A 15630-nucleotide genomic window follows, 5' to 3' on the forward strand; every position below is an offset into this window, starting at 1 on the left:
TATCAGATATTGTTACAAATTGAGGAAAATTGGTGGCTCTATTGGGAAGTTGGAGTGTCTTATTGATTTGAAGATTAGTGATTGCTCTTCTCTTGAAGATTTGCCTAAAGAAATCGGGAATTTAGTGAATCTTAAGCACTTCTCGGTCACGAAGTGTCCAGTGAAGAATCTCCCAGATTCCATATGGAAGTTGAAATCGTTACATGAGTTGCACTTTGACAATGACGTTTATAGGCTACGTTCAGCAAATTCATGGGAGTTACCGAGTGCTATAATGCTTCAAAATCTAACAATGCTTCAACTTCGTAGTCCCAATTTGAAAGGTTGACTTCCTTCGGCAATTGGAAGTTTGCCCTTTCTAAGAATCCTACGCTTGTCGTGCACTGGCATCATTGAAGTTCCAGAGACAATTAGTACGCTTCCGTGCCTGCAAATGCTTGAGTTAATAGATTGTGATGAGATTCAAGAACTGCCGACACTTCCCACAAGTTTAAACAATCTGCAAGTGTCATCTAAATCGTTGCGAGTAGTCCCAGACCTCTCGAATTTGACTAATTTGGTTACGTTGGACCTATCTGATGGCTATTGTCAGAGTCAAGGAGGTAAAATTTGTACCGGTGACTTAGGAGGGATTGGGATGTTATCCAAACTGAATAAGTTGGACTTGAAACTTCTCAGTGTCCCTGCTCCTTCTGAGTTGGCTTCCCTTTCTCAGTTGAAGGAACTTCATTTGTCTGGTTTGGACCTGCGAACACTCGCGCAACTTCCATCGTCTCTGTTAAATTTAGGGCTCGATAACTTCAATTCAACCGTGTCACTCTCATCCAAATTAGAGAATTTGTCAAGTTTAATGCTCTCGTCTTTTCAAGTGCAAGATATTCAACTCGACGGGCTTCAACTTCAAAATTTAACAGCGTTGGTTCTGGAAGGCGGTGAATCCCTCCAGAGATTCAGGCTGTCAAACATGAGGAAGCTCAAAATCGTCTGGGTAGAAAATTGCCCAAAGCTAGTTGAGATCCAACTTGCCGGGGTGTTCGAATCATTGGTGGAATTTTCTATCAAGCAGTGCAAGTCCTTGGGGTGGTTAGTGTATGCCGGTGAAGTAGGGTCTGCTAATGAGTTGATTATTGGGGAAGGGAGAGTAATTCTTCTGTCGAGAGTGTTAAATAAGTTGAGATTTTTCACGCTTTCTGGTTGCCCAAAGATACTCCAAATTGATGTTCTCGGTACATCAGAATCGTGGGAACATTTTGTGGTCTGGAATTGTCGTTATTTGCAAAGTGTTTGTGGTTTATCACACTTAAAGAAGCTCAAGGTTTTAGACATCGTCTTATGCGCTGGGCTACAGGTTGTCGAGGGCCTTGACGAGTTAGAGTTTTTGAATAAAATACAAATTGGTGACTGCCCATCATTGGAAAGGTTGATTGATGTATCAACCACCAAATTGCCAAATGATTGCCGCATAAACATCTGCCACGGCGGGAAGAAAGGATTCTTTGGCTCCGTCCAATCTTTCAAGAATAATAAGGTCAGTTTGAAACTCCTTTGTTTCTTTTTTCTTTTTCTTTTTTCTCTCTTTTTTTTTTATTGATGGATGGCAACCCTTGCCTAGTTCTCCCCATTTGATTACTCCCATCTCTATGTCACTTATTACGTAATAAATATTTGATGTGTTAATATAATCCTATATCGCTTGTCTACAAAGTTTAGATGTGCCTCATACACATGTAGTAGTCTCTCTTCATCTAATAACTTATTCTAACATGATGAACTGGAAGAGAGATTTATTATATTATAGGACCTAACTGAAATGATTCAAAAGGCCATTGACAAAAATGAACGCAACTCTTGAGGTTGATCATATACCGAAAATTGCAGAACGTGGAAAGCAAACATGTGTTGGTCTCAACTGTTGGTAAAAAAGAGACCGGGTGACTTTTTATTTTTAAGTAACTTGCTGATATCTTATCAATACTTTGATAAGATTACGAATTTTTTTTAATAATATGTAAATTATAAATTTTTATACCAACTTACCAATTTTTATTTGCATAATTCACCAATGTTTCAAATTTACTAACGTTTTAAAAAAAATTAACAACCTAAATTATAGCGAAGGGAAATGGGGTTGTTTTCGGGGTATATCGACGCTCTTGAACAAAGGTCTACCTTTCTATGTGGATTAGTCGAAAGGCTAATTTGCAATATATAGACGAATGCGCAAGACGGAAACGCGGTTCCTTCCGGCATGCCATTGTGGTTGCCATTTCACGAGTAATTGCCAGAACTTCATTATCTAGAAGAGATGTAATTGTTCAGCTTCTTTTATTTTATTTATTTTTATCTTTTTTTAATCCGTTTTAATATCGAGTTCTTACTTAAAGTACCCATTATCAACCCAATTTTTATGTGTTGGATTGCCTTCCATTTGTCTGTATGTGGTAATATGATATTGTTTTCTAGGCCTGGCCTTTTTCTGCTAATATGATATTGTTTGTCTTATTGTATATGGCAAGAGAAGTTTATATCTTAGGTACTTGATGCTGGGCATTAACATCATGGATCAAGTAGGTTTTGAATCGAAATCCGGTCGGGTGCCGGACATGAATTGTCTGGCATTTGGTAGTACAAGAAATTGAACTCGTGTCATGCATAATTCGCAATGCACAAATTTATTCCTCAATCTTTTAAGTACGCTACGTGGAGTTCGTACACTATCCAGCATGATATTGTTTCTCTTCTTATATGTAGATTCCCTTTCGTACTTCAAACGCAACTTAGGCAATGAATCCATCTTCACTTTCATTAGTGTATATCCTTTCTAGGAATCGAATGTCTTTTCATCTCCCTACGTAGAGTGACATTAGTTGATACTATTTATTTGATTTTTTTTTCCAAAAGGATGAAGAGGCCGAGCGAAACAAATCAGGTAGGAGGAAGGCACATGGATTGGGTTGCATCAGTAACAGATTTCTCTCTCTCTGTGGCGATTCACATAGAAGAGCAGAGTAAAACAATCCTCTCTCGATCCACAAATTCCAGCAGCTTCTCTACCACCGATCGACGCCGGAATCCACCATCTCCGATCACGAGCATTCACCGTCGCTTGCTTACCGTCACTGGCCACGGAGTTACAGATTCACTTCACAGAGAACACACGCTTGAAGCTGGAAAAAGCCTCTCTCTCGGATTCCTCTGATCAATAAATTTCTCTCTGTTTTTCGGCCGAGAAGTCTAAAGCACTCTGGGTCCGTTCGAAGCTCCTTCTCCGGCGTTGTGGTTCAATCACAGTTTGTGACCAGTAAGCGGACCTTACCTTCATATGCTCTGCTCTCAGCTATTCTTGGAGAAACAAAAAAGGCGGACAAGTCTAATTGAGATTTGTGTGAAATCTTCTCTTATTACTGATTTATTAATGATCTGAACTCATTTTGATGCTGTTGTGATAGCTCGGATTGGAATAGATGCTTCGATGTTGCAGTTAGATCTCTTGTCCGAACTGGTCACCACGTGTTTGATGAAATGCCTGCATCGCATCAGTATGAATATAGCTCCGAATCTGAGTGAGTTCATCTTGTCTGCTTGAATGATTCAATGTACTGGTTGTATAGGCTGCAGAAACCTTATTGATGTTAACCTTTGAGTCATTTCCAATGAACTCGGCCTTGATACCTTTTCCATGTTGATTGCTGCTGATGCTTTCATTAGGAGTTGTTTGAGGTGCGGAATTATGCCTTTTGTGTGAAAGAACGAATTCTTGTGATGGCCGATAATGATGGTGCACGCCAATTTACATGTTTTGAAAGCAGGATCAACGGACTTAAGGAGTCTAACCCTGTAAACTTCTTCATCGGAGCACCAGCTCTCATTCCCGGCCAATGATCGACGCTGGAATCTGCCCCCTCCGATCACAAGCATTTACTCATGTCACATTCTTTTCGTCACTGGCCACTGGAGTTACAGAGTCACAGAACCGAGAAGCATTCACGGAGAACACACACTGGAAGCTGGAAAAATCCTCTCTCTTGGATTCCTCTGATCAATTCATCTCTCTCTCCGATGCCGGTCACGAACAAGCACCGTCGCCATCGCCAGTTCACCGTTTCGAAGCCGCGCCACCAATACTCTATTTCACTCTGTTTTTCGGCTGAGAAGTCTGATGCACTCAGGGTCCGTTCGAAGCTCCTTCGCTGGCATCATCACTGGAGACACTTCCAGGACTTCCTATTTCTACTCCAATCACAGTTCATGACCGGTAATCGCACCTTACGTTCATATGCTCTGCTCTCAGCTACTCTTGGAGAAAAAAAATTGGGCCGAGAAGTCTAATTGAGATTTGTGTGAAATCGTCTCTTATTAATGATTCATTAATGATCTGAACTCATTTTGATGCCGTTGTGATAGCTCGGATTGGAGCAGATGCTTCGATGTTGCGGTTAGATCTCTTGTCTAATCTGATCACCGCATGTTTGATGAAATGCCTGAATCGCACCAGTATTAATATAGCTTCGAATCTGGCTGAGTTCATCTTTTCTGCTCGAATGATTCACTGTACTTTTTGTATAGGCTGCATAAACCTAATTGATGTTAACCTTTGAGTCATTTCTGATGACCTCGGCCTTGATACGTTTTCAATGCTTTATGTAATAATCTCGATCCCGCGAAATTAGCTGAAAGTGTTGATGTACTGAATTATAAGTACCCATGTTGATTGCTGCTGATGCTTCATTAGGAGTTGTTTGAGGGGAGGAGTTATGTCTTTTGTGTGAAATAATGAATTCTCGTGATGGCTGATAATGGTGGTGCACGCCAATTGACCGTGTTCTGTATACTTTGTTGTGTGTATCTATAGCGGCGGGAGAGTGGATTTGCCGGAAGTTGACACTCTCGGCCAACTGGAGCTTTTGCTCTTGAAATCAATGGAAAACAAAGATGGAATGGTGGCAGATTGATGAAGGAGGAAGTGGCTCGTGTATTCTGGATTAAATGGACCGAGAAAGGAAAAGGAAAAGTAGCAAATAAAAATATAAAAAAATAAGAAAATACAAAAAATAAAAAAGATTGATGGAAAAAGATAGAGAAATGCAGGCCTCAAATTAGGTAGTTAGATGTTAGGTTAAGATTTCGTTGATTTTCATTGTAGTCGGGGTTGATATATTTTAGGAAATTGCATTTTATGACTTTGAATTTTAGATAGGTTTTTTTTTCAAGATGAAATAAATAACAAGATAAGGAAAATAAAAATGTAATAATAAAAGGAAAAAGATAAAATGGTCGACTAATCCAACCACACACACATGCACTTCACTATTACGAAAGACCACTAATCTTTTCTTCTTCTTTTTTGTATTTTCTAAATTAACATCAAATGCAATTCTAACAGGAGATATCACTAATCATGAAATGTACGTGCCCAAGAGCATGGTTTCACGCTAAATGTAAATCCCTTATTCATTTATTTATTTTTATTATTTTTCATTCATAATGTAAATAACATGGATCAATATTAGTGCCAAACTGAACATGCAAACTACATGGTAAACCGAGCATGAACTTGAACCGCATTAAATGCGGCCCTACTACTAATGATGCTAAATCTTTTGCTTTTTTCTATTTATTAACTCTTTTTTTCCTATCCCAGGAGAACATGATTAGGCACTCATGTAACACAAAGTATGCGAGCCATGGCTAGTGACTCATTTAAACCTTAATTCCTAATCAAATTAATGCTTGAACGGGACCGGAATCATGACAATAAAAGCTAAAAGCGGGACGACCAGAAAGTAGGGGATCGGGTTCCATGTATACCACGGCATGAAGATTTATCAATTTAATGAGAGGTGAACATGGATTTAATGTGATGCTTTCCTACATGAATGTATCTACTTAGGTGACCCAAATGATGAGCAGATGATACCAAACAACCTTCAACTCAGTTCCCATTGAACCCGGACAGCACGTTACTCGTCCATATCCGGCAAATATAGGACACGTACATGCAAGGACTGGATGAGGAATCATCACGGATCAATCGCGATTTGTTCCTAGATGACATGCGAACCAAGCTGAATATTTCTCATTAAGATCAAAAGTCAAATACGGACGACGAGCCTCTCCATCATATACAACATATTTACAATCTCGAAATGTAATGGTTTGATGAGAAACGAGCACAGGTACCATTGCGACACTCTCCTACATGAATCTACATGTTCAAGTTACAAAAAAAAATGTAAATGCAGTCAAAAATTGATGGTTTGAGCAAGGAATAAGCGCGGACACTAAGGATCAACATCACCACGCGTCACATAGGCATGCCAAAACGATATTAAATCGTCGTGGACTTCACACACAAGTTACGCATCACCATGGATGATTAAATTAACATAGTAATAAAATTAGAATCTCCATATTTGAAACCCAATACATCATGACCAGCAAGTCTCCGAAGTGAACCAGTGAACGGATAACAGTAAACAATGAATTGAGGAGCGTAAAAACGAACGGAGGAGCTACTAAACGCATATAGATAAAAACTAAAGGTTATTCCTACCTTTTATTGGAGATTAAACAAACACATCAACAAAGACACTGATAATAAGGTAAGCATGAACACAACGAAGTGAAATAGAGGTCCTTAGGGGTGTCAAAACCAAACACAATACCCGAATCGAAACACGAACCGACCCGATCCGAACATGAAATTTTCTTATTGGGTCGGGTTGGGTCTCAACTTGTTTGGGTAACAATAAAAAAAATTGGATATTGTTTGGATCTATTAGGCTTGGGTACCCAAGCCCAACCCAAACAAGAAAACCCAAACAAGAAACCCTTACATCTCTCTTCCACATCTCTCTCCCTCTCTCACCTCTTCTGCGATCTCTTTTGCAATCTCTCTTCCACGTCTCTCTCCGCCGCGATGGAGCCGCCGCCGCCGCGACCCTCCGCCTCCTTGAAGCTCCGCTTCATGTGCAGCTATAGCGTAGGCGTGGCCCCACGCCCCCATTCCAAGTCCCTCTTCTACCACGGCGGCGAGACCCGCATCGTCACCGTCGACCGCGCCTCCGCGGCCGCCTCCCCCGTCTCCCCCACCCTCGCCGTCGCGCCCCCCTTCGCCCTCAAGTACCAGCTCCCCGACTCCGACCTCGACCCCCATCTCCCGCTGCATCGACGACGACCTCGCTGTCATGATGGACAAGCTCGACCGCCTCTCCTCGTCGTCGCCCTCATCTCCGCCTCGGGCCTCTCTCCGTCGCCGCCAGCACCGGTTGTCTCCGCCTCCTCGTGCTCCGATCTTCTCGTCGGTCGCTCGCTCGCTCTTCTTTGCCTCGCCTCATTCGCTCTCCGCGTCCATCCTGTCTGCTCGTCGGCGCTCTGCCTCCGATCCATTCTGCTCTCGCGGCTGCTCATCTGCGCTGCTTCGTCGCCTCTTCGTCGTCGTCGCGGCCTTCGTCGTCGTGATCTGCTCCGTTGCCTCTGCTCGCTGAATCTCGTCGCGATCTGGTTCGTCCTATCCGTTCCTGTTTTTTTCTCCTTTCTTTAGGTAGGATTTGGTTGTTGATCACGGAATTGAATCGATATATGCACTAGCTCGTACACTGAGTGGCATTTGGAGGCGTATGTTCTTAGCTTCAGTCGTTAATTTTCCTCTTTGCTTCGTAGGATTTGTGTTCATGATGCTTAAATTTTCTTCCCTCGATAAGAAAACGATCTCATAGTTCGAAGCTCCAAAATGTGGAAGGAGCAAGTCCACAACGATCCCTCATACAGATTCTCTCTGCATATGTCTCACCGATTCTGAACGAATCATCTATAAGCCCTCTATAGATGTCCCCACCAAAACAATGAAAAGATCGATGTCTCCAAACAATGAAAATTGATGTCTGATCAGCAACAATGTACATCTCCAAATCTAGGATTTTTCGGTTCCTTCTGGCCAAATCGGCAAGGGATCCTCCGATTATGACACAGCTCAGCAACCTCTGTAGATATCAACCTGCAACCATCTTGGAGTGAGGGATTCAGAGGAAATCCTCACCGGAAAAAGAACACTGGCAATGACTCTACTTTCAAGAGGATCAGATTCCTCATATATTTGTTTCTTTCATTCCACTCCACTCCACGCCAACTTTAAGAGTGTATCCTTCATACTTTGCCTTAATGCACTGCAGAGCCTGAGGCAATTCATCCTCCCGGACTCCAATTCATACCCCCCTCTTTCCAAAATACGAACCCGACCCGAACATGACCCGAACCGACCCGATTGTGTGGCTATATCATGTTCGGGTCTTGTTTCGAGTCGGGCCAAGCACACATATTCATTGTTTCGGGTCGGGTCGGGTATCATGAAAACCCGACCCGACCCGACCCATTGACACCCCTCAGGTCCTTGAAATGCTCAGTTTCAAACTCGACCGGTCCTGAACCGGCAGAAACAAAGATTCATCTATCCTTCGTCAAGAACATCCAGATGCAGAGAATCCTACCTTTTTTATACTTTTTGCAGCAAAAAGAAATGAAAGTGAAAGTCCCCTCCTTTTTTTTTCTCCTCCTCTCTCCTCCCTTTTTGTCCGTGGCTTGTGTATATATATACATCTTTGTGAAGGAGTCTGAAGTTGTTTCTTTGTTCGTGGATGGATCTCTCTCCAAATTCTGAGCATTTAAGAACGACGATCTTCTTTGCTTTGACTAAGCGATCCAATCCAAAAATCGCCGCCGCAGAGTCAATGAATTGTCCCCCTGAATGTTCATCCATGGAACGCATGGCCATGAATGTTGATTGAATCTTCTTATGGTGACAACCATGATTTCTGCCTTTGCTCCGAATTTCTCTCCCCTTTTTCCGCTGGCATCTTGCTGGAGACATAGTCATTTATGATGGTGTGCTGGCCGTGCCAATGTGTTCTCTTCAGCCACGAAAATTGACAATATATGGCCATATCTCCGTGCTCCAACGAGAATTCCTGATTTGTAGCTGAACAAATATTGCCTCTGCCCTTTGTTTTCTTTTGTCTGACACATGCTTTCTTTTTCTTTTGGAAAACGACACAAATAGTCCCTAAACTTTGACTTAATGTGTAATTTGATCCCTGAACTTGTAATTTGTTCAATGTAGTCCCTGAACTTTAACCTAATGTTCAATTTGGTCCCTGAACTTTTGATTTGTTCAATGTGGTCCCTGAACTTTTAATATGTGTTCAATTTAGTCCTTGAACTATTTGAAAATGTTCAATATAGTCCTTCTGTTAATTCAAGTGCAGGGACTATATTGAACATTTTCATATAGTTCAGGGACTAAATTGAACACATATTAAAAGTTCAAGGACCACATTGAACAAATTAAAAGTTCAGGGACCAAATTGAACATTATGTTAAAGTTCAGGGACTACATTGAACAAATTAAAAGTTTAGGGACCAAATTGCACATTAAGTCAAAGTTTAGGGACTATTTGTGTCATTATCCCTTTTTCTTTTGACCACCGAATGCCCATCTCCTCCAGCTGACCTTTTCTTTTCTTTTGCTCTTCAAGATAACAACGTTGACGGTGTGACCATGCTCGAAGATCTGTACCTATCCCTCTTTTATGCTTTTGGTCATCCATCGCAATTCACTTCATTCATGAGGAGAGACCTTTGATTAAATATTCAATCACGAGTGCGACCTCGTTCACGAGCCGGGGCAATTGTTTGCAGAAAGGGCTTAAGCTTTGAAAGTTTGTAATATCGCCATAATAAGCCAATGCTTTATGCGGACATCTATTCTTAAAAATGTTCCTAATTTCTAAATGCAGAAATGCAAGGCCATGCAATATTGAAATTTTTGTTTAGGGGTCGAGTTCAATTTCTAATTTTCTTATACAATGAAATGCTTAAATGGATCGCTAAAATTTAGGTGTCAATAGAGTTTATTTTCCTATACTTTCCTTTCTATTTTTTTTTTTGTTATTGTTACTTCGTTTCTTTGTGATATGATTGATTTCTTTACATGTGTTTGATGCTTTTGATTTCCTTTACTTTTGTTTGACGATTAGGTCACCACTACAGAAATAATCTCAATCAATCCAAATAATCGTGCATGAACATATGACCTTTGTTGCCTTTGGTCGACGACAATTTGTCGCCTTTGGGTAACCTAAGTGAAGTCACAAAAACTTTTGTCACCTTAGGGTGTTTTTCCTGTAATGATATTAATGAGATTTATGCTTTACTCATTAAGTACTTGATATTGGAATCTATGTCCAGGTTGAGTTCCACTTCACCATGTTTGGATTAAAGTAGGTGAATACCAATGACTTTGTGTAGGTTAATCACTTCATTACTCAAGCGACTGAGTGATTTGGTTATGTACATGTGTTTCTTAAATTTGATGTAAACTAAAATGGACAATTCTACTTTTCTGTTAAAAAAAATGAAGGTAGATTTCTGCAAACGCCGGTAAGCATAAAAAACCTGCAGGTAAAAAAACGGTGCATGTTACCATATTTCTTTGGAACTTGTTAATAACTTACCGATATGTTCATGAAATTACTCACTCTTTTTGACAATTTACAAATGAACAAGTTTTTATTTATCTTTTACTAACTTTTATTTGTTTTTTTCTAGCAACCCCTAACAAATTACTAATTTTTACCAACCCTTATATGAATTTGCTAAAGAGAATTTTTTTTTGTCAGGAGATGAGAGAAATTGGCAATTTAAAAAAAAGAATAGATAATTGTTGGTAACTAACTCAAATAAGAGTGGGTAACACAAAAATTGTCGATAATTTAATCAAATAAATTTGATAATCACTCCCATTAAGGTTGATAATTTTTTAAAAAAAGAATTGATAATTTAACCATTAGGTAAGGCAGGCAAATAAAATTTGGTAACTCATTAGAAGAGGTTGATAATTAAAAAAAAATTAACATTAGCAAGCACTTCAAATGAGACATGGTAAATCAGACCTAGCTGGTAATTTAATTGGTAAACAACTGACAACTCACAAAAGTAAAGGTTGGTAAAATCATATAAATGTAGATATGCATTTGCAAGGGAGACAAACAAAAGTTGATAAATGATAATTCAAATTTGATAATTTGATATAAATTATATTATGTTGGCAATTAAGTCAAATGAGAGTGGAAATCAAAAACTAGTTGGTAAATCAATCAGACAAGGTCCATAAGTCACTATAATAATTATTATCTTTACAATTTATTTACCATTCTTACCAATGCCTTAGATTTACCAACTAATATCTGAAATTACCAACCTTCAATTTAGTGACTAATCATTTTCCTCCGATCAAGTTTCCAATTAATTTTGGGTTACCAACTCTCATTTGAGCGCTTATCATCAATGTTCATTTGCGTTTTTTGAATATTTACCAACTTTCTAATTAAGTTACTACTTTCAGATCTTACTTGCCGACTTTTTAAATTTACCAACTCTTTTAAGAAGAATGCGTGATTAAATATCTAAATTTGTAACACTAATTTTTCTGAATATTCATATGCTTTCGGATTGACTTTTAGAATTTACTTTTTACATTTTTCTTTTTTAAAATCTTTTGGCTCAAATACTTTGACATTTTTTGAGTTTCACTCTTTCAGATATGACTTTAATAGTTTTTTTAAATAATATGTTAACTTTGACGAGATTGAAAATAGTTATGTACTTTTGCTTCGAAAATGTATATCAAAAACACTTTTTTGCAAAATGGGGATGGTGACAGATGGCTCATTGGGGTGAATTTAAGTTTAATGTGAGTTGCAAAATACTCAATGACGAGGCATTCAAATAAAGTAAATCTTAAAGGGGTTGAGGGGGCCGGGCCATCCAAAAGGAGGGTAGGGAATTCAGTCTACAGGCCTTAGGTAGCCAATCGGTTACGCGATTCGCTGACCGACCACAATGGGCCAAGGTGATATTTTCCAAAGAGCCCATCAAGAATTTGGCTTCTTCTTCTTTTTTTTTTGGTCTGCATTTGGCTTCTTCTGCAATGGTACTGATATCCCCACCGCACGTGATCATCCTTTGACCACCGCTTGTACGAGTTCAACACGGTCGGATTCCAGCTGCAAACTCATCTCTTTCCTGAGACCCGAAGCAGCTTTCAAGGCTTCGACCATGGCCAACGCCTCCGTCTGAATCGCTGATGAGGCTGCAACAATCTTGACGAAGCCGTCGACGAAGGTCCCTGTAGCAATCTCGGATAACCCCTGCGATGGCGGCACCTTCCCGTCATAAGCTCCATCAGCGTTGACTTTCAAGGTGAGTGCCTTAGGTGGGGTCCAATTTTGCGTCGATCGACTTGTTTCTGAGTAAAGTTTCGAACTTTGATTGTTCCCTTTGCTGGAATTTCTGATTGCCGTTCTTGCCGAGCCGATTAGAGTTTCCGGATTTGGGGGAAGCGTCCGAAAAACATAGTCATTCCTCGCTTTCCATAATTACTTTCCTTTCATTTTGATGCACAGGATGAATGAGTGGCTGTGCTGGGAGTAGTACCTCACATGGTGACTCAAATAATTATTTTCATTCCAATACCTTAATTGTTGTTCATATTTATCCCAATTTTATTCTCTCTAATTCGTATATAGTCCATGCTAGCTAAAGTACTAAGAGTAGGAAAAAGTCGATTCTTTACACACTGGGGAATTAAAGAATATCAGTGTTCATTACATAATTTCTTTAGGCACTTGATGTTGACGCGGCCACATTCTCCATTGAAAACATCGGGTGAGTTTCAGTAATGGCAAAGGCCTAATGAAGGATCACATCCCTTCTTCAGGCGCAGCCCAGACACACCCACACACACGGGGAGAGAGAGAGATCTGCTAAGCGGAGCAAACTAACGCTATGGCGAGCTCAGATGCAGGAACGTCATCGGGAAGCGAGTACCAAGTGTTCTTAAGCTTCAGAGGACCTGACACTCGCGCTGGATTCACTGACGTCCTCTTCCACAGCTTGACTGATGCTGGAATATGCGTCTTCCGAGATGATGAAGAGGCCCGTGTCGGTGAAAGAATCGATGGATCGCTTCAGCGAGCGATCGACAACTCTAGGATTTACATACCCGTCTTCTCTCAGACCTACGCTTCGAGCCAATGGTGCCTCCGCGAGCTAGCACAGATCGTGGTGAACACTTCCAAATCGGAAGGTAAAAAAGAGATCCTACCTATTTTTTTCGATGTGGAACCTAACGATGTTAAGCTGAAAACTCCGCTGTATCGCGATGCCATACTTAATTTGGAGCGTGAGAAGAAATTGAGCACCAAGCTAGTAGATGCGTGGAAAGAGGCTCTCATGGTGGTTGATGCGATAAAGGGGTGGGAAGTGAAGAAGTACAAAGGGTAAGCTAGCAGCTTTTCAAATGTTTATTTCCCCAATTTTCCTTAACACTGGATCATAGATGTAAAGAATTCCGGTATGATTGAGGTGGGACTTCTACTATAGTATGACTAAATGAACATACCTATGCTACATTAGTCAATAAACGTGAAACTGCTTAGCAAGGTCATCTTATACAGTGGGCGAATAATGATAATAATAGCTAGGTAGCTAAACTAATATTTGATTGTGGGCAGTGGGAGGAAAATGGGATAATGAAATGCCGTGCACATTCCTATTTAATTATTTAATCTTTCAATACGTTAAACATTTCTTCTCTTGAATGCACCTTGTCCAACTTCTATAGTTGTTGCTCGAACATAAATCATAAAATATCAATTTCAACTACATAAATATTGATACATCAATTTTTCCCAAATGTTATTAATGTAATTCGAAGATGGCTAATCTCATGTTGGAATGAAGTCATATTTCAGGTAATGACATGGCACACGCATTGCCAAGTGCATTAAAAGTATGTTTTGGTGTGACGTTGATGTCCAATATGGACTCTTAAAAGATCACTTTTAGATTGAAGGTCCAATTAGTTGTCTGAATATTTTGTAGCTTATCTGGTGCTTGGATAACATCATTTCAAGCCAGGTAATCGTGATTTTACATTTTTTCCTCACTAAAATGATTTTCCATTGTGCCAGCTACAGCGATGTGGTTAAATTGGTAGTTGAGGTGGTCGTGGAAAAGCTAAAGACAAAACATAGATCGGTGACTGAACATTTAGTCGGAATTGATGATCGAGTTGTGGCAATTACCGAATTGTTAGACATCGACTCTGACGATGTGCGGCTCATTGGAATTCATGGCATGGGGGGTATCGGTAAAACGACTCTCGCTAAGGTCGTCTTTAACCAACTCTCTTCTCATTTTGGAAAGTATTGTTGTTTCCTTGAAGATGTTCGAGCGAAGTCATCAAGAATTGATGGCTTAGTTGAGTTGCAAAAAAAGTTAGTGTCCGAAATTGGCCATCCCGGCGGAACAAGGGGCATTGATGAAATTGATTATGGAACAAAGAGGACTGGAGAAACACTTAGCAATAAGAAAGTTCTCATTGTACTTGATGATGTTGCTAACAACGAACAAGTGGAGAAATTAGTTGGAGGGAGTACTTTGTATTCAGGATCTAGAATATTGATTACAACTAGAAATAAAGATGTTTTGCGAGTCAATAGACCAAATTATCAAATCTTAAAATATGAAATGAAGGTGATGAGTAGTGATCGTGCGCTTGAGCTTTTCAGTAGGCATGCATTTAACAGAAACTCTCCGTCAGATGATTACAAGGATCTTTCGAGGAAAATCGTATATGCTACAGGGAGACTTCCGTTGGCTCTTGAAGTAATTGGTTCGTTCCTCTTTGACAAAAGGGAACAAATATGGAAAGAGACATTAGAGAAGTTAAGCAAAGCACCTCACGAGGATGTTTTTGAAAAGTTGAAGATTAGCTATGATGCCTTAAGTTACGAGCAACAACAAATTTTCCTCGATATTGCATGCTTTTTTATTGGTGAGCATACAATGTATCCAATTTACATGTGGAAAGATTGTGATTTTTTCCCGGATATTGGAGTTGATGTCCTCATTAACATGTCATTGGTAAAGATTGTGAAAGATATGTTTTGGATGCACGATCAACTCAGAGATCTTGGTAGGGAAATTGTTCATCGAGAAAGTCCAGAGAATCCTGGAGAGCGGAGTAGGATTTGGATTAAAGAGGAGGCCTTCCATGCAATAAGATCAAAGGAGGTAAGATACCTAGGGTGGAAACTAATGGTTTCTCTACTAGAATATCCTCTACACGCTGCACTGCGATGTTCTTTTCTCTTTCTTCTTTTTGACATTGTAATCCTTTTTCTCTAAAATAGAACTGAATATCACTCTTTTTTTTTTCTCATTTGCAGATGAAGGGGAACATTAGAGCACTAAATCTTGAGACTTATGAAAAGGTCGTTATCAGAAGTGAAGAGATTGAAAGGTTTGAAAATCTAAGGTACCTCAAATTACTTCGGGGAACTTTCAACGGTAACTTGGCGAATAGTCTTACCAATTTAAGGTGGATTGTTTGGTCTAAAACTACTCGAGTGTCTTTTAAGCCAACCAATATGCGCTTAAAGAATGTGGTCATTCTTGAATTTTCAGACAATCACTTCGTAGATGTATCAAAACTACAGAGCTTAATCAAGGTCTGTAATGTGCTTATTTCTATTTTATTTTCTTTGAAAGTAATATTTGAATGTTAATCAA

The 15630-nt window shown here is 39.8% G+C and overlaps 2 protein-coding genes across 4 annotated transcripts in view; both read left to right on the plus strand.

Annotated features, from left to right (window-relative positions):
- Positions 1-15630, plus strand: part of LOC115687105 (TMV resistance protein N-like) — a 34031-nt gene that overhangs the window by 14003 nt on the left and 4398 nt on the right. Inside the window, exons 1-4 of one of the 3 annotated variants that reach the window (XM_030612584.2) lie at positions 11973-12255; positions 12773-13334; positions 14028-15132; positions 15288-15569. The exons of the other annotated variants lie outside the window; for them this stretch is intronic. Coding sequence (XP_030468444.1) covers positions 12841-13334; positions 14028-15132; positions 15288-15569 — 1881 coding nt within the window. The 5' untranslated portion in view covers positions 11973-12255; positions 12773-12840. Of the gene's footprint in view, positions 1-11972; positions 12256-12772; positions 13335-14027; positions 15133-15287; positions 15570-15630 lie in introns of those variants that run through there. 3 annotated transcript variants of the gene reach the window in all.
- On the plus strand, positions 325-3788 carry LOC115687106 (uncharacterized). The gene is made up of 2 exons (XM_056319647.1): positions 325-1528; positions 2902-3788. Exons 1-2 carry the CDS (start codon positions 434-436, stop codon positions 3010-3012), a joined length of 1206 nt encoding a protein of 401 aa, XP_056175622.1. The 5' UTR covers positions 325-433; the 3' UTR covers positions 3013-3788.

The sequence above is a fragment of the Syzygium oleosum genome, unplaced genomic scaffold (assembly GCF_021117445.2).
Source record: "Syzygium oleosum isolate NSW1041296 unplaced genomic scaffold, Sole_v2.1 Sole_v2.18, whole genome shotgun sequence".
Lineage (NCBI taxonomy): Eukaryota > Viridiplantae > Streptophyta > Magnoliopsida > Myrtales > Myrtaceae > Syzygium > Syzygium oleosum.

Bases quoted from the DNA above. Each gene is read 5' to 3' on its own strand.
- LOC115687106 (XM_056319647.1), top strand. From the start codon at position 434: ATGCTTGAGTTAATAGATTGTGATGAGATTCAAGAACTGCCGACACTT. The intron at 1,529-2,901 runs GTCAGTTTGAAA...TTTTTCCAAAAG, and splicing joins AATCTTTCAAGAATAATAAG to GATGAAGAGGCCGAGCGAAA.